Genomic DNA, 25012 nt, shown 5'->3' with positions numbered 1-25012 from the left:
TTTACAAAAATGTGAAAACTAATAATAATCAAGCAAAAAAAAATCACATTTGATTTTGAGAGACAAAAGTATTCCCTAACTGTAGAATCGCCCATTGGCACTAATCAGAATAATGTGTTTCTGCTTCACTTGTTGAACAATAAGGGTACCGTGTGTATATATATATATATTATATATAATATATGCATCATACGTGAACACGCAATGTTCCACCGACAACGACTCTATGGTGACTGCAATAAATAAATAAATGGCAATATATCACACACATTATACAACAAAAATAATAGTTTGGTGTACAATTAACTGTGTAATGTTCATTCCAAAATGGGTATACATCTCTGGGTCACCCGTTATTTTACTCATATTTCTCCCAATCATTTAATATTTAATGACATGTGTATGGGTTTACTTAGATACTAATTTACATATTTCTTCTTTGTGCAGGAATGAGCGAAATAAAAAGGAATATGAAGAACACAAAGGACAATCAAGGCTCTATAATTGATTTGGAGAGATTCAAGAGTAGTAAAAAGAAATTTTGTTACATGAGTATTTAATTTTTTCTTGGATTTCTTAACACTGTGTCCAAATGCTTAGTGCATGGATTTATCTTTGTATGTGCATATATTGTCTTACATTTTTCTTTAATTCTGATTTATGAAACTTGGTCAAATTATGAAGATGAATAACATGACTGTAATTGATATAGGGCTATTCCAGTGTTATGTACAGCTCCTATCGAAATCATAAAAGCACCGTTATCTCTTAGTAAATACAGCATGCTGAAAAGTAATAAAGCATAACTTGTAGTAGTAGTAACGGTCACCAGTCGGAGATGTGTTTTTCTCAATTTCACTTTTAAGTGGCAACTGATAGAGAAACGTTGAAAGCAGTGTTAACGATTGGAAAACAGAAATCCAGAAATATTACATACAAAAGTCTGAAGTTACAGGCATTATTCAAATGCCAACTTCTAGCATGAGAATAGTATGTAATTATCTCTGGTGTAAGTTAATTCGTGGCAAGGCAATATCAAATTTGGTGTAATTTTTTATTATGGTTGGAACAAGAAAATGTTACAGTTGGGACACTTGTAAATAAACAGTGATTGAATAATCAAAACTGTACACACAATGACAGTTCTTGAACATTATATTTACTTGTCAACAATATAAACAACTATTAGCAAAGAAAATTTGGTACGTTAACTTTGGTAAAAAAAAGAAAAGAAAAGAAAAGTGTAACAACATTCTAATCATTAGTTACTAACATGCCCCCCCCCCCTCCTGGAAAAAGAAAGTCAACCAAGAATTATGTATTTCACACATAATTTCATTTTAGCCACAATAATGTGTGTTAATTATTGCATGAACACCATAAATTCAAATTTAAGCAATGTTTTTCTAGGGAACTACACTATTTTGGGGGAAAATGTGCCTTGTTTGCTCCCCTGGAAAAAAATACCTTCCTTGCCCCTCCCTGGAAAAAATCCTGCGGACATCCATGGTTACTAACACTTCATTCACTTATAAATATTCTGCTTGTTATTTACTTGTACGTATTAAGTATTACAATGAATTACACAGTTCAGGCAAACATTTTTGCTAAACTTTGAAAATAAATTGTCCTCTATTGTTATAAATCTTGGGTGGTTCAGCCACATCAATCAGATCTTGGTGGTTCATAACTCATCTCGAGGGTCTTGCCAAATCCACAATTTCCCACTTGGATGAAACTGGGCATCACTTTGATCCAAAACTGAAGCATGCTAGTCCTCTTGTGTGAACCTTCCAAGGCCTACTAGTACAAAGTCTCCCAACATGTGTTTCGTTCTTGCTTTTTCTTTCGTTCTCGCATCTTGTTGCTGTATTTTGTAAATCACATCTCTGCTACACTTTGCAACCCTCCTTATCGAAATTGAAAGAATGGAAAGAGTGAAGATTAAGAATAGGTCTTATATCTTTCTCCTTGGGCTTTCGTACAAGATGCAATAATCACTTGGTAGAACCCCTCACACAGCACAGTGAAACAAACTTTCCAGTGAATTCAGAGCATATGTTCTATTTTAACAGAAATATAAACACCGTGCTTCACATTCCCACCAATCCCATCCCCTGCTCCTTCGCTATGACAAAGAATCTCAACTCAAGTGTAAAGCCAAAGTCTGTCTCAAACCACAATAAGTTTGAATCTTCAGAATATTTTAACTTAATTAGGTGTGGGTACTGGTTTTTATGCATTCAGTTCAGTGTTGGGATGTGAGCATACTAAAACTATTTGATTTCAAATGGATTGTTTAACAATCACATTATCTAGAATTTTGATGTACTTGTAGTTAATCTAGAAAAATCAGTAACAGGAGTTCGAAAGCAGTAATTTAATAAATTCAATTTTGTACTTATCCATTGCTACTAGCCATCTCCAATACTTGGTTGATGGAGCTTAGACTAAAATAGTGATATGTTCCTTATCCAGCAGAAATACTTATTGCTTGTTACGGGTGGGACAAATATTTAGTAATGTTTCAGTATGGGTAGGCAGATGTTAGAAATATTAAATGTGTTTTTAAAGTTATGTTTTATTGAAGTTACAAAATATGAAGATTTGTAGCATTATCATATTTTGTTTACCTACAAGAGAAATTTGTTACTTTGTTACGGTTGGGACTCAAAATTACAACCACATAGTTTCAAACACTTATGGTTCTTATGATTTTAAAGTTTGTTAACAAGTTAAATATCAACACTAATTTTGAAGTTAATATTTGTAGTTACACAGTAGAAGTATCCACTTAATTTGCAGTGTTCACAAATTCTGGTTGTTAACTCTATTCTGATGTATAAAATATATTTTAGATAAGAATTAAATATAATCTAGGCTTACTCTGTATATATTATTGTAATATGTATCCCGTGTAGAATTCTATTGATTATAATATTAATGCACAATGGATATACTGTATAAGTATGATCTCAAATGTTTAAAATATATTTAACGTAAGACTGAGAAATAAATTTTGTAGTATTACAAACAGTTCATATTATTGTTTTTCAGCATAATTGTTATAAGGAAAATTATTAACAAAATGCAAAAAAAAATCACTCGTATGTTCCAAACTATTGATTTTAAACTGAGATTTTTTGGAAATTGTGCATTCTTTGAAATGTGCTCAGTGATAGAACAAGATTCCTAAACAGGGCTAGGAAAAGAACAGCTGTTACAAATGATTTTGAAGAATACTTCAAGAAATACAAAAAAACATACAAACATGTGTTACAAGATGCAAAGAAAGGGCATAATGGGAAATTAATTTCACTCTTTGAATAAATCCAGAGCAATGTGGGGCATAATAAGAAAAGAACTGCAGGGAAATTGCAAAAAAACTAGAAAACATCAGAATGACAGAAACGCAAGTGATCCTTTTTGTTAGTGGGAAATTTGTTTAATGAATACCTAATCAAGGTAAATAAGGATTTAGTCAAAACCAATCAAAATTCTGGTAAGGTTGTAATGAATACACACAGTGCATCAATGTTCTTACACCCAGTCTCGGTTGAGGAACTGACAGACCTCATCTTAAAAGTGAAAAGCAAATGGTCAACCGGCTTGGATGAAATCCCATCTTCAATTATAAAGAAATGTCACAACCATTATGTTATCTGGTGCACTTATCCTTGTTACTGGTGTGTTCCCAGATAAACTAAAACAAGCAAAAATCAAACCAGTGTATAAAAAAGGGGATAAGTGTAGTGTCGATTATTACAGGCCCATAGCTCTGCTTTCACCCTTCTCAAAAATCATGGAAATTGCAATGAACAAACAAATTAAAACTTTCTTAAATAAAAACAACATAATATCTAAAACACAACATTATTTCCGTAAAGGCAAATCAACAACTACAGCAATATTCGAATATGTCTGACAACTCCTGGACAATAGGGAACAGTGTGTAGGTCTCTTTCTTGATTTATCAAAAGCTTTGACACAGTATCACACGAGCAACTTCTGAACAAATTAAATCACTATGGAATAAGGTGTATAGTAAATACCTGATTTAATTCTTACCTGCTAAATCGCAATCAAGCTGTAGAGATCTTACGTGTAGGAGGGACAAATACAAATGCATCTTCCCATATTTCTAGGCTAGAAGGCTCTATTCTAGAGCCAGTACTATTTATCATATACATAAATTACCTGCCCTCTAACTTACCTTCAGTTAAAACTACCTTATATGCAGATGACACAAGCATTGTGCTCACTGGCAAAAATGAACAAATACTAAATTCAAATATAGAAAAAACTTCAAACAAACTCCGCAAATGGTTCCCCACAAATAAGTTATAAAATAATAAATAATAAAACTTCAGCAATAAAATTCAATTCAAGAAATAAAAACTAAGAACCAGTAATAAAAATAGAAAATGAACACTCCAAATATACAAATTCCATAAAATTCCTAGGTATTTGGATACAGGAAAATCTCAACTGGGACATACATATTGAACACCTAGCAGGGAAATTAAGCAGAACCATAACAAACAGGTTGACAATAAGAACAATATCCTTCAGTCTTTTCCAGTTGCAACTAACACACTGAATTGTATTTTGGGGGAATGCAGAAACTGCAATTTTTTATTTTTATTTTGCAGAAGAGAGTAGTACGAATTATGGCAGGAAAGAAAATAAATGAACCATGTAGGAAAATCTTCAGGGATCTTTGCATTCTGCCATTACCTTGCCTATATATATATACAGGAAAACCTCGTTAATACGAAGTTCAAGGGACCAAAAAATGTCAACTTCGTATTAAACGACTTCGAGTTATCCAAACTTTTCAAGATGGCGCCTGTTTTCAGGTGTAAATAAAGTAGAGTATAAATTAGCCCCACAAAGGATATTTTATACTTGGTGGTAGCTCAGAAAATAAGCTTTATATGTACTATATAATAATATTGTACGTTTTAAAGGAAGTGTAAAAAATGTTACACAAAGTGAGAACACGGAGCTTAACGCGGACACAAAGATTACAAGGAGTCGGTTAACACCATTTATCCTGCCTAGTTATACAACCGGTTATGCACGGGATGCATGTTGTGGCAAAAAGTCTTATAAAAAACTGTATTTTCTTTTAATTGTGCAAAGTTGTTGCTCTTCCACGAAATTCTTAGTTCATAAGAAACCCGTTTGCACGGAGACCTACGGAAAAGAAAACAATCTCGTTTATTGCAAGAAGTGGGTCTTGACAGTAGTCACACGCGAGCAAGAGACGGGAGATAATCAAACAGAATGAATATTGGATTTTATGTACTAGAACATTGTCCGTTACAGGATTAACTGGTAAGAGAAGATTCTCTTGGGAGAGAACACAACCTTTCCCTGGAACAAAACAAAACAAAAAAATCGGGCCTGTAAATTTCATTCTGGTTCGGCTGTCTAAAACACATCGTAAAAAAAGTCACGTATTCTTTGCTTCAGTTAACTTCATATTCGCCCCCCTCCCCTTTTTCAGGGAGCAGTCCAAACTCTTCCTCAACTTGCATTGTAATCAACTCTGAAAAAGTAAACACACAACTTGCGATGTTTGCACCCAATGTGTATCCTAGGACACATTAAACAGTGCCGCACTCGATAATCACTCTGGTTTGGATCCCACTTTAAACTGTATATTTAGTCCCGCTTAGTTCAGCAGTAAAAAATGAACTAAAAACAAGTTTTACGAAACTTGAAACTTGCGTATTATTCAGATTAATCGACAATTTATTGTAGGATTCAGGAGTATTCTGGAGGTCAAACACTCGTTCCGCCAAAACTTTTCCTCTCGTATTCCTACATTGAGCATTGCGGTTTTTTTTTTTTAACAGCAGCACGCTAATGGTTCTGAAGAAAAGCGGGGATTATATGGCTTTGGGAGATTCAAAACAATGAAGCAATGAAGCTTATTCCTTCCCACTGGATGAGTCATTGCAGTTATCAGCAAGCGAGAGCTTTCCAGACGCTAGACTAAACACTGGCGCCAGCTGCAGGGTAAACACAATGAGACCGGCTGGAAGTTAGAGCAGCAGGTGGCAGAAGGGAAATCATCGGCATTTTAAAGATAAGGCAGTTGTCGAAGACCGAACTTCTATCAGCAGTGTGAAAAATCACATTACCATGCACACCAGTGGCGGATAATGAGCTGTTGTAGGAAAAGGAAGGGGGTCACTTTTCTTTTACTTATCATGCGGTTTTTGTTCGTTTTAAAGAAGGTTTTCAGAACTGTTTCCTTTTTATTAGACGCCAAAGGAGCCGGTGTGCGCACGCGAGCAAGAATATCGTGGCCGAAACACTTAGCAACGGACCCCCCCCCCCCCCCCCCAACGTTTGCTGATAGATAAAGGGGAGAAGTCACTCAGACAACAAAACACTGTTTTGGCAAATTTTATGACCGGCACAGTTTGGAAACGTATGAAGCGGGAAACTGGAGTTGCAACATACGTAAGATCGATGTCAACTTTTGCGGGAAACCTAGATGACAACGCATTAAGCGGGTTGACGATCTTTAGTTGGCCCATGCGGCTTTGATTATCTGTAACAGTTTCCCTTTTTTTATGAAGGTCTACAGGGCACAAAGAACACGCTTTTAATGAAAGTGGTTACCGGAAGTTGTCTGCTACCAGGCCAAAAGTTGCTCGCTCACGGGAAATTGCTGTATCTCGAGCTCAGAGCTAGACAGATTGGTGAGACTTCCAGGCGCCACGCGTCTTGTATTTTGGAACATTCGTGCGATCTTATCTTGCATTTCTCATCTGGCACTGGTGAATATTTCCAAGGTGGCGCATTCAGCGGGGAAAGAGCTTGACCTCCCATGCACATTGACAAAGAATGTCAATGTCCAGCGGGCATTTCGGGCTGCTTCCCTCGAGTTGTCAGCAGCTCTTAGGACAAGGAAACATGTCAAGGTCAAGTTAAAATAACGTCCAAGCTCTCTCCACATTCGATCTTCTCTTGTCGACTTACGCAGGTGTCTACTTCGAATTAAGCGAAACCAGTTTTGCGGAAGGGTCTTGTAAACAACTTCGTATTAAAAATTATCCGTATTTCGATTTATCCATACTGAAATACATTATAAATCCTATCTTATCGGCTGGGGAATGGGAAGAACTTCGGATTAAAGGGTACTTCGTATTAACCAATATCGTATTAACGAGGTTTTCCTGTATTACATTTACTGTGCTATGTAAAACAAGATATGTCTAGTTTCTCTAAACGCATCAAGGAGGCACATCAATACAACACAAGAAAATATTACAATCTGGTTATATAGACTCACAAAACCACTCTTTTTGAAAAAGGTCCTAAATTCGTAGGTATCCTGTATAATAAATTACCTACTCGCATGAAAACAATGGAATCAACTACCAAACTTAAAAATGAATTATCAAAATTCTTATTACAACATTGTTTTTATTTAATAAATGAATTTTTAAATTTGTACAGTAAATATTTATAATTGTATAAATTGTCAACAAAGAGTATATATATCATTCATTGGTTCTTTATATATTTTGCATTCTTCCCCTTTCTTCCATGTTGTATAAGTTACTTATTTACATTTAATTTTTATTTTAAATTATAAAATTTTCTTCGCTTATTATTGTGCTCGCCATAAATATTATACAGGGTGGCTCAATAAGTCACTTAACACTCCCAGTACAAGGTCACTGCGGCATGGAACTGAAAATGGCGATGACCAATCCTTGCCTGGCAAAGGGGGAACCACATTGACGTGACCCGCATGGTCAGCAGCCATCTTGATGTCTGCCATCTTGAAATCAACTTCAGAAATTTAAATGGGAAGGGGGTCGTGCAACATATCAAAATGGGCTAGAATTTCATCAGGAAAACAACTGTGATATTTGTTTTCACCTAACTTTAAATATAAGGGCTATTCCCGCATGGGGCTACATTTACTAAATGCATGGCCATGAAAATAGGCAGTTGGGCAGAATTGTGCTGGTGCCACATATGGGAAAAGGAGAACGGGACAAAAGTCCCTGGTTCCCGCACACTGTGTTGCAACATCAACTGTGCTGTGTTGCCTAGTTCGAGTGTCAGCCAGACTTCTCTCCGGGACACTTTCTTTTTGTCAACCCTTACCCTTTGAGCAAATATTGTCAGTTTGTATCACATGGATTACAGAGACCAACTCCATAACAATCTCTTACATTCTCTTAAACCTCCAAACACACAGGTTTGTGATCTGACGTGGCAACAGTGTGAACTTCTGCCACCAGTCTAATTTCATGGCCGTGCATTTAGATACTTATATAGGTCAATGCCATGGCATTTCTGCAGAAATCAAATCCGGAGTTTCTTGGTTACAAGACAACATTAACTGATGAGAACAAAACTAGAGTATTCTAGATCAAATACGTCATGCTTATCCCTTTCTGTAATCATTGTTAATAGAAATAACTTAGAACAACTACCATTTCATAAATCTACTAATGCTATCACCTTGTAATCAAAAGGTCCTTGGTTCATTTCCTGGTGGAAGTACATTATCATTGGTTCGGATTCCACTTTGAAGGTCTAGCCCCGTTTAGTTTATTTAATCTCATATTGAACCTAAAGTGAACACTTGTAATTGTGTTCATGTGAATACACACACAACAAGACACATGTATTTAGGCTGTTCTAAATGCATTGAAAAATTTGTAAACTACGAGGGAGGTTCCGAAAGTTCATGGATTGGCAACACTGCGCCGATTCTGTGTAAACAGAGTCTGTGATTGTTACACGTGAAGATAGCCTGTGGTGTGCTTTGTTAATGTACGAGTGAACCAACGTGCAGCTGTTGTTTGCTCGCTATAGAAGTCGAACTGCAGAGTGTATTACGATGGCGGATGAGAATGATATACCAATAATTACCAGACAAAGATCGCTATTTAATTTTGTGTGAAGTTACGCAAAAGTGGCCAGGAATTGTCTGAGATGATCAAAGAAGCTTACGGTGATGAAGCAATGAGCAGATCGGCCGTATTCAAGTGGTGGAAGTATTTTAAGGAAAGTAAACACAATGTGCAGGATAAGGTGAGAAGTGGGCATCCATCAACATCAGTGAACGACGAGAACATTGTGAAAGCAGAGACATTGTTGAAAGAAGATAGACGTGGAATAGTACTGCAGCATTGGGGTCCAAGTAATCAAAACTGTAAATGGAGATTATTATGCTAATGTTTTGCAAGTGCATTTGAAGGGAGCAATTCGCAAAAAAAGACTTGAACTGCTTCATGAAGAATGGTTTCTCCTGCAGGATAACGCTAAGCCACATGTGGCACGGCAAGCTATGGCAGCTTTGGAGATAATTAGTGGGCAGTCTCTAGACCACCCTCCATACATCCCAGACTACACCCTGCGATTTCTGGGCATTTCCAACACTTAAGAAAGAGTTACACGGAAGGAAGTTTAGCACGGACCAGGAAGTGAAAGCTATCACATCCACTCTCAGAAAATAGTCTGCAACATGTGTTTGAGAAGCTAGTGCATCGTTGGAAACGATGTAAACAGTGTGAAGGGCACTATTTTGAAAAGGAAACACACACCAACCCTCGTACTGACTCGGACTCCAAATAGTGATCTCAGTCCATGAACTTTTGGAACAACCCTCGTATATTAATTCAAGTGATACATCTTATATTCTTACTGTCACAGAAATCTGAATGCTTATATGCATCTGTGACCCTCTAAGAAAGAAGTTAGTGACGTATAGTGGGAGAGTTGCAAGATTTAGTGCCAAAAATGTTGTGCATAGTTCTTCTGTTTCAGTTAGTTGAACATTTTAGAGTAATCTGTTGAAGGAATAATGATAATAATAATATATCTTTATTGAGCGGGCGAGGTTCAGCGTACGCTGTTCTCCCACCTAACCCTTGTCAGAATACAGTCTACAGTTACAAAAGGTATATATGTCCAATAAGAAAAAAAGAAACAAAACCAAAAATGGGACAAGCATGTGTGTTGACTTTTAGGTGTTGGTTAATTTTTGGCTTTCCTCGCAAATTTTGACAAACTGCATGACATTGCAAAATTTAGTGAATACCTCTGTTTAGAATTCCTTCAAATGAATGTTAATGTTTGTTTGTTACCAATATTTATGTATCTGTGATGCAAAATAGGCATCCAGTGTCATTAAACAATTACAAATAGCCTATATAGATAACGGTGAAACCAAATCACACGAGGATTCACTAAATTGTTATAGATGGAATTCTACATGTAATATTACAGAATCTGAAATATTGTAAGCTTTATAAAAAATATTTAGAGACTACTGCTGAAGCAAGCTTCATGCCATTTGCTTGCTGCAACCTTCAGGCATTTTAACTAGATAGTATGATGCTAGTTTGCTGCCAGCTTACGGCTTGCTCTGACAAGGTTGATGGAAGAAACTTGCCATTACTACTGTTGATATTGGACAATGATAAAATAATTTATTGATAAAATTTATGAATAATTCTGTCAATAATCCCCAGCTACTTGCAAAGTTCTGCTATTTTGTTGTTATTCTTATGAATATAGTAGATTTATTTATGTAACTTTTTTTAAAAATCTTGAATTATGCAGCAGGATTTTCATCATTGCATCACATCAGTTTTTGATGTGTTTTTCAATGGATCAGTGCACTATTTGTTATCAGTACCTTGATTCTCAGGTTCTTAGCCTCCCTGATGGTGCAATGATAACATTGTTGCCTTGTGATCAAGAGGTTCCAGATTCAATACCTTATAAGAGGCACATAATAGTTTGGATTCCACTTTAAACTGTAGGTCCAGTCCCAATTAGCCTGTCTGTGCATAAACTGAAACTCCCAACTACTGAAGGTTCTGAGTTTGAGTCTTGATCTGGACAAGAATCCTATTTCGATATTTCCTTTCATTAATTGTATCTATTATTCATTCTCATTGTCACAATTAGCCAAAAATCACTATCTGTAAAACTGTATAAATGTAAGTAATTTAATATTGAAAATGCAGCTAGCAATAATCACAATGGAATATTAAGGAAACACAAAATAACCAAGCAGAAAATCAAGGTTATATAACCATAACATTTTATTTAATTAAAATATGTAATAATCAATCCCAAACAATTGTTAGTTCGTTATTTTCCCTCAACATAAAGCACCATTAGGTATTTTAATTTCCTAGTAAAGAACCCAAAATAATTTTTATATATTTATTTTATCCTACACAATACATTATGTATTTTTGACATAAATTATACACACATTTATTTCTACACTAGTAAAGTATTAAAAATTTCAACAGGCACAGAACAAATAATGACACATTTTTTGAATTGACACGATTGCACAAACAGGTATACAAAGAATCTTAATTTTTCATATATCTTAGTAAGAATTTGTTTCTTTCTTCCTGTTTGTTGAACACTTGTAGGAAAACTTTTACTGTAGAAAAATATTTCTATCACAAAGATTGTACTGACTATTTTTTACTAGCATAATACACACACACTCAGGAGATAAGACCAAATAAATAATGGGATACTATCTAAAAAATCACATCCAGTTTATTCTACAAGTTAGTAATTATTCAAACACATGATCTATCTACATTGTCTTTGTAAGTCTAGTTTCAATTTTAAATTTATGCTAGTTCTTCTTCTGTAGAATTTTCTAGTGAGATGTAATCTTCCTCGTTAGCGGCCATCGCTTCCCATTCCTGCAGGAAAGAAAAGAATATGTGAATAACATTGACATTAAAACTGAGTACAGCTTTCATTAAAGGATACGGGTAGTACATGTACAGAAAAAATCAGTTGTGTTTTTGTCGATTTTGATAACACACTTGCATCCGTTGATTCTTTATTTGGACATGATAGGATAGCTAAGGTTAAGTCCTCGTGCATATTGCACAATGCCGTGAAGGCACATTTAGGGGATGCGGGGGGGCCATTTTGGAGGTGATGTAATCAGCATCATCCTCCAGCCACCTTTACACCCTATAGTTGCCCCCAGGTACCCATTTGTTTGGGACTGGTGAACCCCAGAGCCACTTTATGCAGGGAGAAGATCAGAAAATTTCTGACCTTAGATCTCACTACCCAGTAATCAAACCTGGGTCTCCCGCATGACAGTCAGATGCCCTATTGACTAGACCACTGCAGCTCCTTATTTGGATATAGCAGCTATTAATTTTTCTACAAATTCAGCTTCTTTCATGTAATTTACATAGGTCCTTAGTTAAAATATATAATATCAATTCATTGTATAACATTTATACATGTTGTGGAACTTTTGTGTGAACATATTGGTTAGCAGGAAAATTATATGATCTCACTGTTGTCAACAATATTTTCAAAGATATATAAACTTACCTTGATGAACATCTCAATTGATGGAGAGACACATCTTTGGCATAAAACTGTTCCAACACCATCTTTGGTGGGCACACAGTCACAGGTTTGGCATTCTGATGGTGTTGCAGTCAAGGCCAGTCTTCGAGAAAACACATCCATAAACTTCTTAACATACTTGTATTTTTGTGGTGACATCTTGTTCAGGTTGAAAACTGTTCCATTTGTCTCCATAGCCAAAGGTGTGCAGAAATCCTTAGGCATGACGATCTGTCGTAAAAGGTTTGAGTTGGGATTCAAGTTCCTCATGTTCCTAGGAGAATAAGTGCCTCGTGAATCAAATCCAAAGATTTTGCTTTCGTCTTCCTTTCTGTCACCTTTTAGCTTCAGATCTTTTGGCATCAGGACATGCATTGTTACGTCGTTCTCAAGAAGCATGCTCATGGTTTCGGCATAACTTTGGCTTTCGTTGCAGTCTTCACAAAGAACCAGCACAAACGTCTTGGATACTCCATCTCGGAATGAAAGCCTCGATGCATACCAAACAGCATCATGGACGCTGCTTGATCCTTCACCATTGTAATTTATGCTGAAAGAAATAAAAAGCACAAATTATAGTGAGCAAGGAGCCATAAAACACACATATATGTGTACACTTATATGACATCATGATTTATGTAATAATGCAGATGAAACAATTATTCCTTGGAATGATTCTTTGATTTCTATAATAACTCAAATCTAGACAGCGTTACCTTCCAGGATGAAATAAGAATAATTCACACCATATTATCTTGTAACTTATTTGTATAGAATATTAAATATATAGTTGGTTTTAAGTGAATACACACATTTTATACCTAAAAATATGAAGCAAGAACTTCATTCATTCTTTACATTTTTCTAAATGATTAACGTTTAATGATATAAATTCAACAAAGATTTTGAGTTTAATGCCCTATTCTTGCAAAAATTGTAAGTATATTTAAATTGATAGCACAATCCTGGTTTAATTCTCTTCTTGGCACAAGTATATAATTATTCTGTGCAACATTTGCAAAAAAATTACTTTATTCACCTATTGATTTTGGTCATTCACTGCCATGATTGTGAATGTTAACATGGAGTCACTGAAATTGACAGTGGAATAAAGTATTTTTTTACAAGGGTCTCACTTGTGCAAGAAGAAAATTGTAAGCATAATATGCAATTATATTTTATTGTACACATAATTATTGTGAAAAATTTGAGCAGAATTTTTGGTTCAGTATGTCAGCTCAGTAATCTTAATGTGAATTTAGTATTGTTCTGAAAATTGCATGTGCTTATTATGGTATTAAAAATATATAAATAACTTACGTTTTGCGAGTATCTATGTTGCTTCTATGACGTTTTGGGACGCAACTGCTCCCTTCTTCAGGCTGTTCACTTTTAGGTTATACACAATTCATAACTGCGTCGACCTCTTATTAGGTATGGGATATGGGATTGGTTAAGTGTGTGTGGTTAAAAACATTAAAAACCTAACACCCATAACAGGTGCACGTCATATTACCACGCTGTTTTCCTGATTAAAAACTGCTCCTTGAAACATTAAAATTGCAATTGCAGCACATGCGGGCCGTGACTATTTAGTTTTAAAGTTTTAACGTTTCAAGGAGCAGTTTTTAATCAGGAAAACAGTGTGGTAATATGACGTGCACCTGTTATGGGTGTTAGGTTTTTATGTTTTTAACCACAAACACTTAACCAATCCCATATCCTATACCTAATAAGAGGTCGACACAGTTATGAATTGTGTATAACCTAAAAGTGAACAGCCTGAAGAAGGGAGCAGTTGCATCCCGAAACGTCGTAGAAGCAACATAGATACTCGCAAAACGTAAGTTATTTATATATTTTTAATATAATTGTGAGTAATTCACACAACTTTCATCATGAATTTATTATGGTATGTTCACAACACATGAAGATTTGTAAAGAAAATTAACCATTGCATGGTTTTTAGTCAAGTTACTAACCTTTGGAAAGCTTTCTGTATGTTCCTCTTGTTCAACCAGATCTCACCATCAGCAGTTTGAGTGTGTGGCTTAGAGAATGTGCTGTCACCTCCAAATCCCACCACGGCAAATCTGTTTCCTTCCAGACCCACTTGTCTCAGGCCATAGTCCACTTTGAAAGCCAAGTCAGACAAGTTGATATCATCTAGGCATGGCTTCTGTTCAACAATGAACACTACATCTGAAGATCGTATAGCAACGTTGTCATAGACTTTAACTTCACCAGCATTGAGAGTTGTACCATCCATCAGGTGACATTTCACTGAGAAGAAATTGAAATAGAAACAAAAGTCAGTTCACAAACTTTGATCTTATGGGCAAAACTGTTTGCTGAACTCCTATTGCCAAAACCAGTACTGAGCTGATAGCTCGGATTCCAACCAATTCTGATACCTAAACTAGAACAATGAGAATTAATTTGTAAGCATTCCATTGCAATTATAGCACATCAATCTACAACAGTTGTTTATAAAAAAATAAAAAGGTAAAGTGCTCCCCTGTGCTTAGCACCACGCCATGAAGGCGTATAGGGGGTGTGGGGCTAATGCCCCACACTTTCTTGATCCAGTCATGAGAGGGGGTGATGTGATCAGCATCACGCCCATGACCACCTTTACCCCCCAGGGTTTCCCCCAGGTACCCATGTCATTCGACGATGGGTGGGTGCCGGGGCCGCTTCCAACGTTAGAAAAGTTCCCGGATTTGAACCGGCCGGGGATCGAACCCGGGACCTTGAGCATGGTAGTCAGACGTGTTACAGACTTTTTTTTTTTTTTTTAAGGAAATACCCCCTACACGGAGGTATCCCCCACCATTCACTCTTTTTCTCACTTTCACACTTTTCAATTGTTACATTTTTCTTTGTTCCTTATCAACTGGACGAACACAAATACCCATGCCTTACCCGGGACTCGAACCCAGAACCCCTGGTGTTGTAGCGTGCTCTGCTAACCACTTCGCCACGGAGGTCGACACCGACTGAGCCACCGCGGCCACTACAATTGCGAACTATAACAGTTTTGCTTTAAAATATTTGAATAACTAGATAAAAGATTATCTGAATATTAAATAGCTACAACTTAATTGGGAAATTCAATTTTGCCACACAATGTTGATCCAAATTTAATGCAGTGTCTAGTACACTAGAAAAAATCCTTGGGGCCACAGTGTTTTATTACAAAAATAGAATAAAGACTATGAAAATAGAATAAAACTACGAAAATAGAATAAAAACTTCAAAAACAAAACCATCCTTTTCAAATTAACAAAAAAACTTTTTTCTTTTATTGCTTTCTGTGTAACTTGTGTGTCACTAGAATCAATTTTTACATTGTCCCACCATGCAAGTATAATGAGACTTAAATACTTATTGAATTTGTTTCTGAGAATTGAGTATTTTGTTGTTCTACAAGTATTTAATTGAGTCTGGAGTAGATCTTGAGTGGTCCTAGTAAAAATTATTAGAAAAAACTAAATTTATTGTCTTCTATTCATTTGGCACCTGTTTTTAGAATTAAATTGTCAGTATTAATTGAAGGGCACCGACAGTACAGGAAAATATATGCGGCTTCTCTTTCAATTCTTGGCTGTTGTGTATACTCACTACAATACCTAACATCAGGAGCAGCTCAATGTTACTAAGACATACAGTATGACACTGCAAGAATTAATGATTTCAACATAGATTTTGAATTTGGGGTGCAAAAGAAATTTAAGGGGTGCATAAGCACCCCTTCATGCCCCTTCCCCCAGTGCTGCCCCTGCTGAGTTCATTAAGAAAAAAGGTTATTAGAAGCTATTCTGTAGATAAATTGTTTTCGTTTTTGTGTTTCACAAGGCTTCACTAAGTCCAATGCAAATTGTCTAATATGGCAATTTCACTCAAAAATTGAACGATGGCACATTTTACTTTGTAACTCAAAAATTACCAAAATGTCACTTACCATGTTTTACACCCGAGCCCTTCAATTGTAACAATAAGAACATCAACAAGTATTGTGGCATAAAGACACATAGTGGATGTAGAAGTAGAATTTGACACATTCTTCATCTTGGTATTGTGGACGAGGTGTGATGAACATCACATGCCAGCCCTTACCCCAATGGAGTTGAAAGAAGAAACCAATATTAAGGTCTCAGCAGTGGCGTAGCACAGTGCCCTGGGGCCCCCCTGCAACTAAAATATTGGGAGCCCCTTAGTAAAAAAAAAAATCGAAAATACTACAATGTGTATATATATATCATCGATGACGTCAGAGGGTAATGGACGTACCACAGTTAGCTACCCCTCTTTGAAGTGTTTAACAATTAAAAGAAAATTGAACTATCTTGTCACAGTATAGCTAAAAATTGAAAATAATCTGTAACACTTAACAGATGTGAACTATGTGTGAAGTTTGTGGCAGTTCTTATTTGAATATGAAAAGGCTCGGGCCTCCTTTAAAAATATATGGTGGGAAGTTACATTTTAAATACCACACATGAAACTAATATTAGTGGTAAAAGTTAATGAATTACCAAGTTTCTTGTTTGCGTGGCAATAAAAAACAGACTGTCCGAGCAACTAAAAGTTCCTACTGGATTCATAACTGGAGACAATTTATAATCTAAAAGATTCTGACAAACTATATATCTATAAAGGTGTGAGATGAGTGATTTTTTCCTATGTTAGGCAATCTGCAAGCAAGTTAATTAATATGACATTTCTGAGGGCACACAGGTTAAGTTGCCAGGGCCCCTTTGACAGAGCCACTATGCCTCTGCTTGTTATTGCAGACATTGTCTTATGCTTCTGGGAACCCACTCCACCACCTTCCATGTAAAAATAAATAAATGAAACAGTCGTGAAGTTATTTGTGATGTCCACTGACTCGTTAATTACAGTAATTCTGTTGATACGTATTCTAAGTTCACCGATCAGGCATTTCTATTTATTGCTCACCTCAGTGAATTTCGAGATTAAATTTTGCCATTGTTGACCTACATTTTGTCTATTTCGTATTTTTAAAAAATCACCGACACTATGTGTTGAATTTCTGAAATTATATAAAATTTCAGGAGCGCAGAGAAAACATTGCAGGGCCCCTATACTTCACCCCTTCCTCCCACACACATACATTGTGGGGTTGCGGGGGCAGCTTGCTACACCACTGGGTCTCAGTCTTTTGTTTGTAATCATATTTTTGCATCATTTGTCACTACATGTTACTGCTATGATCATATATTTTGTTGGGCTGAGTTGATACTAAAGCTGATGTGTCCATATTGGTCAATACCAGTAGTATCAGTGAAAATTATCAGTTTGTATTTATTCACCGATTATGACCAATGCAGTTCCGGAGGTATTTTGAAGGGTCCACAAAAATACCGTGCAACACTTCCACAGTGTCTAATTATCCTGAAAATTATTTAAAATTCAAAATCTACCTTTATTTTGCACCATTATTGTGTGAAAATGGATTTAGGATGAGACTACTGCTATTTTTATATTCCAATCTAATTCTTGAAAATTTTAAGATAAAAACAGTCAAGTTGATGCATATAATTGTAATGGAACACTTGCATATTAATTTTATTTTGAACAACTTTTGTTCAATTTTCAGCATCAGTATCTGTGTTTCAGACAATTGGAGAGAGTTTCAGCATTCACATCAATTCAAAATTATATCAGCCCACCCATAATAGCTTTTTCGCTTCACAAGTTTCACATGGTATGAACATTTTTATTATTTTTATTTTAACTGTGAAAACAGTGAGAAAGGGAAAACCACGAGATATTGAAAGACTGTTGGCCTATGTTGATTGATCAAGGAACAGCAATATATAACAAGCAGTTTGGAAAAGCAAAAAGATTCATATACATACCACATGTTTCTGGCATCCAGATGTCCATGCCAGACTTTTTACACTCGGCAACGTATGCAGCAGCAGCCAAACAAGCTCCCTTGTTCTCGTTAGGGCTGTTCTTGTATTCCGCCAAGTCGAGCAGGCACATTGATTTGAATGGAGCCGGATCTACGCGAGCGAAGCAAGGATGGAAGTTGGAGTTTTCATCAGCAAACAGTGAGTTGCAAACTTCAAGTGCCCTGCTGTCGGTTGCTGGGATTTCAGATGCGTAGTTTTTGACAGTGCACTGTGAACTGCCGACCTTCCAGCTGTTGGCGAAACTCTCGATGCTCTTAATCTCCCTGTTTGGTGTAATAAAGTCGTTGCTTTGTTCGTTGTCGTATGTACCAAATAGTCCTCCAGTTTTGCCGAAGAACCATCCGGAAAGCTCCATGGTGCACACGTCGTATGCAAGATTGCATTCTAGTTCCATGCCGTATTTACTTGTAATGGTTATTCTGTCACCTTCGCGCTTGACGACTGTGTTGGTCAGCTCCATAGGCATCTCTGCTTTCTTGCCGTCGACAGTGACTCCATGATTCATGGCAATGTCAATGCGTCTGCCGTCGGTTATCACGGTCAATGATTTCTTGTTCACTTGCCTGTCCTTCATCTCGTAGTTTACCACAACGGAGAACTTCTTGTTCATAAAGTCACTTGCGAGGAGATAGCTGCAGTCGCCAGCAAATTCATAGAACTTCTTGTCGAATGTAATGAAATGTTGCTTTCCTGCGATCATGGCGTGAGTTCCAAAAGGTGGAATCAGGGAAGAGAGGCTGAAATCTTCGGGGTAATCGTGGAATGCATTCATGACATAGTATCTGTACTTGCTGATGTCAACTTTTCCCATGTCGTCCTTCAGTTTCTGAGATGCTCCATACAAAGGCAACTGGCCGAACTTTGGCATTTCCGTAAAACCTTCCCATTCCACAGGCAGTTCTTGTGTGTATTCAAGGTATCCTTCACTTGGCCTGTATACTAGCGTGTTGTCGAAATTGTTAATAGAAGCATCGTCTAATTCTAAAACAATGTCCATTAGAACCTCATCAACATCATGCAAGAATTGGCGGAAAACATCCTTCAGCTTTTCCCCAATTTCCAAATACTGCCACAACCATGCTACCTGTAAAGAAAATACACATTTGTGTTAATTAGAGATAGAGCATGTCAACATATCGATAAAATTTGTTATCAATTTACATCAGATATTTCAAATCTGTCATTTCCTTGTTAATTTTATGACTAAAATAGTGATATGAATTTTGGTCACTACAATATCAATAAAGTTCTGATATAAAATTGAACAATATCGACAACTGATGTTCTACCAATCCAATATAAAATTGCAGGTGTTCCTTGGAAAGTATTAGTAGTTCATTAATCTCCTTAATTAATATATATAACCGGTTAATTGCAATGTGTTCTGCTTGAAAGAGAAACTGTTTTTGCATTATATGTTTTCATCCACATAAAATAATAACAAATGTGCAGAATTTTAAACTAAATTGGAGGCTCTTTATCAGTGGCCTATTCTGAAAATTTGACTTGGTTTTCAACAAGAATTCTAATTTATTGTACATAATTATTATATATTAATTAGATATAATAGAAATAAAGCACCAATACAGGCATGCAATTAAAAGAAAAACAGAAGTCCGACAACTTGAAATTTTGCAGTAATTTCTATATAAATGAAAAAAGTTGGTTTACAAACCAGATAACATTGAAGAATACGCCACTGCTGTTTATAGATATATCTGATCGGTAATTTTACCAGTAAACTGCTGCACCAATATGCTTATATCAGTCAAGACAGATAGAGTACTAGTTAGTCTGTTCCAGCTCTACAATAAAAGTAGTTCCATCCATGATTTTCTAAATTAAAGTATATTCAGTTTCTTTTTCTAGTGCACGTAATTACATACAAGTTATCACAGTGTTAGAAATTCAGTTGCTTTTTAAAGAAGTTCCTTCACACTTTTTAAAGTGGTTCATTTCTATCACACAATTTTGGCCAAAAAATTGATCAAGATTCTTCATTTCCACACTCAAAGTTTGCAATACAAGTTAATGTTTTTCATAAACTAAATAGAATGAATGGATGCTATCACACAATTCATCTTTACCGGTATAGGATCTCAGCATATCATTCGTAAGTGAATTCAATTACATACCTTTTGATATACTCTGCTGAAAATCTTGTTGGTATATGCAACAGGGGGCAAGTTCATGAAACCTTCATAATGTCCATTAACAGCATCTATTGTGGCATCAATGTACACTTGGTAGTCGGCTGTCAGTCTTCTGAACTCGGTAACAAATTCTTGAAGTATTCTTCAATGAAAGAAAGAGAAGATAAATTTTGTCTCTAACTTTTGAACAGTTGTAAACTATGATCTTTCGTCTATTTTCAGTAATAATTACAAGCATTTTTAAAAGTATTAGCAAAATAATTTTATCAGTGTATCTAAATGAATAAATGATGATGGGTACCACCTAGCCAGTACAATACACAAATTTTCAATGGGTACAATGAGGACAGTTTGAGAAATAAGAAATATAAAGTTAATAAGAACAGCAACAAAAATCAACTTCCTGACGAAAGGAAAGTTTTCTGGCACATCTTGACATGTTAAGGGCTCTTGTACTGCAGGATGTAGGTTCATAAGTGATTAAAGTAGTACATTTACTGTCCAAAATTACGTCATGTTATCTTCTGTAACACATGTTTGCTGTTGAGTATAGCTTTCTCTTTTGCTAACTAAATGAAAAAAAACTAAATATGCTGACCAATGCAGTCTTTATGCCTTGATTAGCATATTTAGTGTTTCTTTCTATCATGGAAACAAGGCTTAATCGTGATACCATAACTAAATGAGGTTACATATCCATATGTTTACGTGCAGGAACATTTTCATCATCATTTATTTTACTTTATTGCATATATTATATTGGTCACAATTATTTCCACACCCTGTATATAAATGGAATATTAATAAGTACTCAGTAGCTGAACTACTACCACTTTGAGAGCTGATACAGTTTTGTTTAATGTTAATATGTGAGTTTTCCACCTCAAAGTATATGCATCAATTTACCAGAGTTTTGCTTCAAAATATCCAAAGAATTACATTGAAATATATAAAATAGTTGCCATTAAATCACAAAAAATACTTAGTTTTCACTCAATACTGAAGAAAAATAATTGAGTGTGTGAAAATTTGCATAATTTCCAGGATAATGAGACACCCCGAAAGTACTGCATGGCATTTTTGCAGTCTCCATGAAAATCCAGACTAAAAAAAAAAAGAAAAAAAAAAGAAAAATCAACAATTGGCGAATAAAATCGATCCGAGACTTTACAATATCAATACCACTGTTATCTGCCAATATTGACACATTGGTATTGGTTCAGCCCTATTTATGCTATTTTTGGATTCTCTCATTGTTCTAACCTCAGAGCATTACATAGTTTCAATGATTAATGTTATGTGACCATTGAAGCATATGTTGAACTTACTGCTAATTCCATTTGAGAAAACATTTATGATTTCTCCTGTTGGTACTTACTCTGAAAAGAAGGTGTTGAGATAATCCAGATAGTCCTGGAGATGGAACTCTTCAAACCAGCTGGCATAATTGTTGTAAAAGTCCACTAGCTGTTTCACTTCATCAATTCCCATCACTGATTCTTGCATTGTTGCAATAAAGTCTATTCAAGAAAAAACAAAAGAAAGGTTAATAATTGCCAAGGAATATAGAAATGATTTAATTTTTTTTTTGTTACTAAAAAAAGTTCCCAAATATTTTGATAAGTTATCCAGGAAATAAAAGCAATTGTATTTGTTAATCTTGATGGATTTAACAGACCTTTAAAAAACATCCGGTTTTGAATGAAACCCACATGGCAGTAAGTTGTTTCTAATAGGTCTAGTAATATGCCATACATTGTATGCAAGCAAGAAGGAAATTGTAAGTTTTTTTGATGACTAAGCAATCTGCAAAAATCCTTAGGCAATATAATCACTAGACATGATGTCACCTAATTTCGGAAGTCCCTATTTTAGAAGGTATATTCAGATACATTTTTTTTACAGAAAAGTACATGGGCTGAATTCTTATTAGTGGCAACTTTGCCATAGTGATGCCGTGCAATGGAGCCAGGGAATGTTGTTTATACCAAAGGTTAGTTACATGTGGACCCTCCCTCAAAGTAAATGAACTCGCTCTTCCCACTCCATGCCTGTGCGCAGTGACAACAAGAACAGAGCAGTTGTGAGCGAGCGGTCGTGGAGTGCAGTCACGATGTTTACTAAACAGGAGCAGGAGAGCTAGTTAAAAATTGAATGTGCTAAAGGTCGCACAGCACGACAGTGTCACAAACAGTGCAAAACAACCTGCGAGCAGCTCTGAGAAGAAAACAGCAACACTTTATGCATAACCCACCCATCATTCTGCATGACAATGCAGGAGCTGTGGCTGAATGTGAATGGGAAGTGCTCTACCCCCCCCCCCCCCCATACTCTCTGGATTTAAGACCCTGCGACTTCGACCTAATCCCCAAGATGAAGGCCACTTTGTGGGATTCACTACCAAATAGTTTGAGACATTTTTCTGGCAGTAGACCGCTCTCATACTATCAACAGATTAGGCAGTGCCAACGGCATCCAATGGATTCCACATCGCTGGCAACACATTGTACGCAATGCTGGGGACTACATCAAAGGCCTGTAAAACTTAGAACCCTGTATGTATGCTATGTGTCTAGAAAATAAATAGTTGCCACTACTAAAAAATTAGTCCTTGTATAAAGAAATAACAAAAATATTGAGGAACGTTTGAAGCCTGAAGCAAGACAACCAACTAGTACAATGCAAAATAACTATACTGCTTTTCCGGATTCTCTGGAGTAGCGACGTGCAGAGGGGAAAGCTTGTGGGCGGGGCCAGACTGGGTGGGGAAGGGTGCGGGATGAAAGCAACGAAGTGCTGCACGGTGTAACGGCCGTAAAGCAAAATGCTTTCTGCTGCCAATTTCTTATTTTATTCTTAACAATGGCCAGTGTATTGTTTTACACAAATAACAAATAATATTGCACATTTATTTGTCTTTTGATGCTACGAAGAACAGAAAAAAATTAAAACAAATTTAAACATACATGATCAAAAAACATGTAAATAACCACAAACTATGAAACATCATGTATCAAAATTTGTTTTAAACAAGTCTGAAAAACATGTTTCAAACACTTTGTTTTGAACATTTGTTAAAAAAAACAAAGCCATATGTTTTAAACTTTTCAAACAAGTTGTTCTCGAACAACACTATGAGGCGCTCTCCTGAATGCAGAGTTCCCCTAGACTTGCGAGCTGACATGTTTACTACGGAACTACTGGACCGCGAATGAGCCCCCTCCCGTGGATGCCCCTCCCGTCCGCGCATTCATTGGCATGCACACAGAACGCGTTCGCGTTTTCTTACTCCAGAGAATCCGGGAAAGGAATATACATGTTCCCTTAGCCAAAATATGTCTCTCACCTCGAATATTTTCTTGCAAAGCCTGAAGTTGTGCTTGAATCTGCAATAGCTTTTGCTCAAGTGCAGTGTAGTAAGGTTCTAGGGCTTGAACGTAGCTCTTCACATAGGCGACAGTTTGCTTTTCGATCCCCTCCACGATGTCCATAACAGTCTTCTCAATGTTGCCCGCAACTTGCTTCAGTGTGGCAGAAACTTGCTTATAAAAGTAGACTGCATCTTCCTTGATTTCAGCGCAGTACCTGTAGACTTCATAGATTCCCATCTTGATACTCTGGCTAAGCTGAGCCAAATCGTCGAAGAAGTTGATGTTGACAAAGTCGCTCCATGCAGGAATGCTCTGATACAGGGAGACGGCGAAAGATTCACACACGGAATAAATGACATTCACAGCTTCCATTATACGCTGGGTGAAACATGACAGTGCTTCTTCTGAGTACATCCTGGAATTATTTCAGAAAGAGAGAGGAAAATATTAAAATATGCAAAAAGTACAATGTCAACACATTACAGTTCTACACCATACTTTACTCACAGTATATTTAAAAAGGTAAAAGGTAAAGTGTTCCCTGTGCTTAGCACAATGCCATGAAGACTCACAGTATATTTATTTGCATTAATTTTTTAATAATTTTATGTCATTTGTCTATTTATTTTATTAACTGCAATTGAGAAAAGGCATAATGAACTGATAAAATGCCCAAGGAAACTGATTGATTTGATTTATTTTACTTCGCTAATCGCAAAGATGAGGATGAGCCATGAAGATATGATGAAATTTATGAAGGGACACTTGCAAGGAACATCCTTGCACAATCTGGGATTTGAACCTGGGACCTCTGACGTCATGGCATGCTGTGCTAATCACTCCACCACAGAGGTCTGCCCCAAGGGAACTAATTCAATGCTTACTCATAAGTATAAAACCACTTCTTAGATCAAGTTTCATTTTTATTAACATTTGCCTTATAGATAATCAACAGCACACACCACTACTCTCTGTTAAACAAAGACCAAAAAATAACGTTTATCTATTTTTTTTGTATTAGCATCAAAAATAGTAAAGGCACATGTCCCTTGAAGAATAGAGAAATTAGTGCAATATTAAATACTGTCCCTTGCATTAAAATGGGAATTATGAGATTACCTTCAGTATATTATTTACATAATTT

The 25012-nt window shown here is 36.1% G+C and overlaps 1 protein-coding gene across 1 annotated transcript in view; it reads right to left on the bottom strand.

The window, feature by feature from the left end:
• Positions 1-11206: 11206 nt before the first annotated feature.
• LOC146001464 (uncharacterized) overlaps positions 11207-25012 on the bottom strand; it is an 84200-nt gene continuing 70394 nt past the window's right edge. The window contains exons 18-24 of the mRNA XM_083138790.1: positions 23844-24283; positions 21876-22017; positions 20480-20639; positions 18285-19428; positions 14382-14682; positions 12382-12949; positions 11207-11726 (exon numbers count right to left, since the gene is read on the bottom strand). Of these exons, the coding sequence (XP_082994916.1) occupies positions 11652-11726; positions 12382-12949; positions 14382-14682; positions 18285-19428; positions 20480-20639; positions 21876-22017; positions 23844-24283 (2830 nt within the window). The 3' untranslated portion in view covers positions 11207-11651. The remainder of the gene's footprint in view (positions 11727-12381; positions 12950-14381; positions 14683-18284; positions 19429-20479; positions 20640-21875; positions 22018-23843; positions 24284-25012) is intronic.

Source organism: Lepisma saccharinum, chromosome 17 (genome assembly GCF_977018435.1).
Source record: "Lepisma saccharinum chromosome 17, izLepSacc3.1, whole genome shotgun sequence".
Lineage (NCBI taxonomy): Eukaryota > Metazoa > Arthropoda > Insecta > Zygentoma > Lepismatidae > Lepisma > Lepisma saccharinum.
Note: the sequence above shows the minus strand (reverse complement) of the source record. Positions and strands in the feature narration are given on the sequence as shown.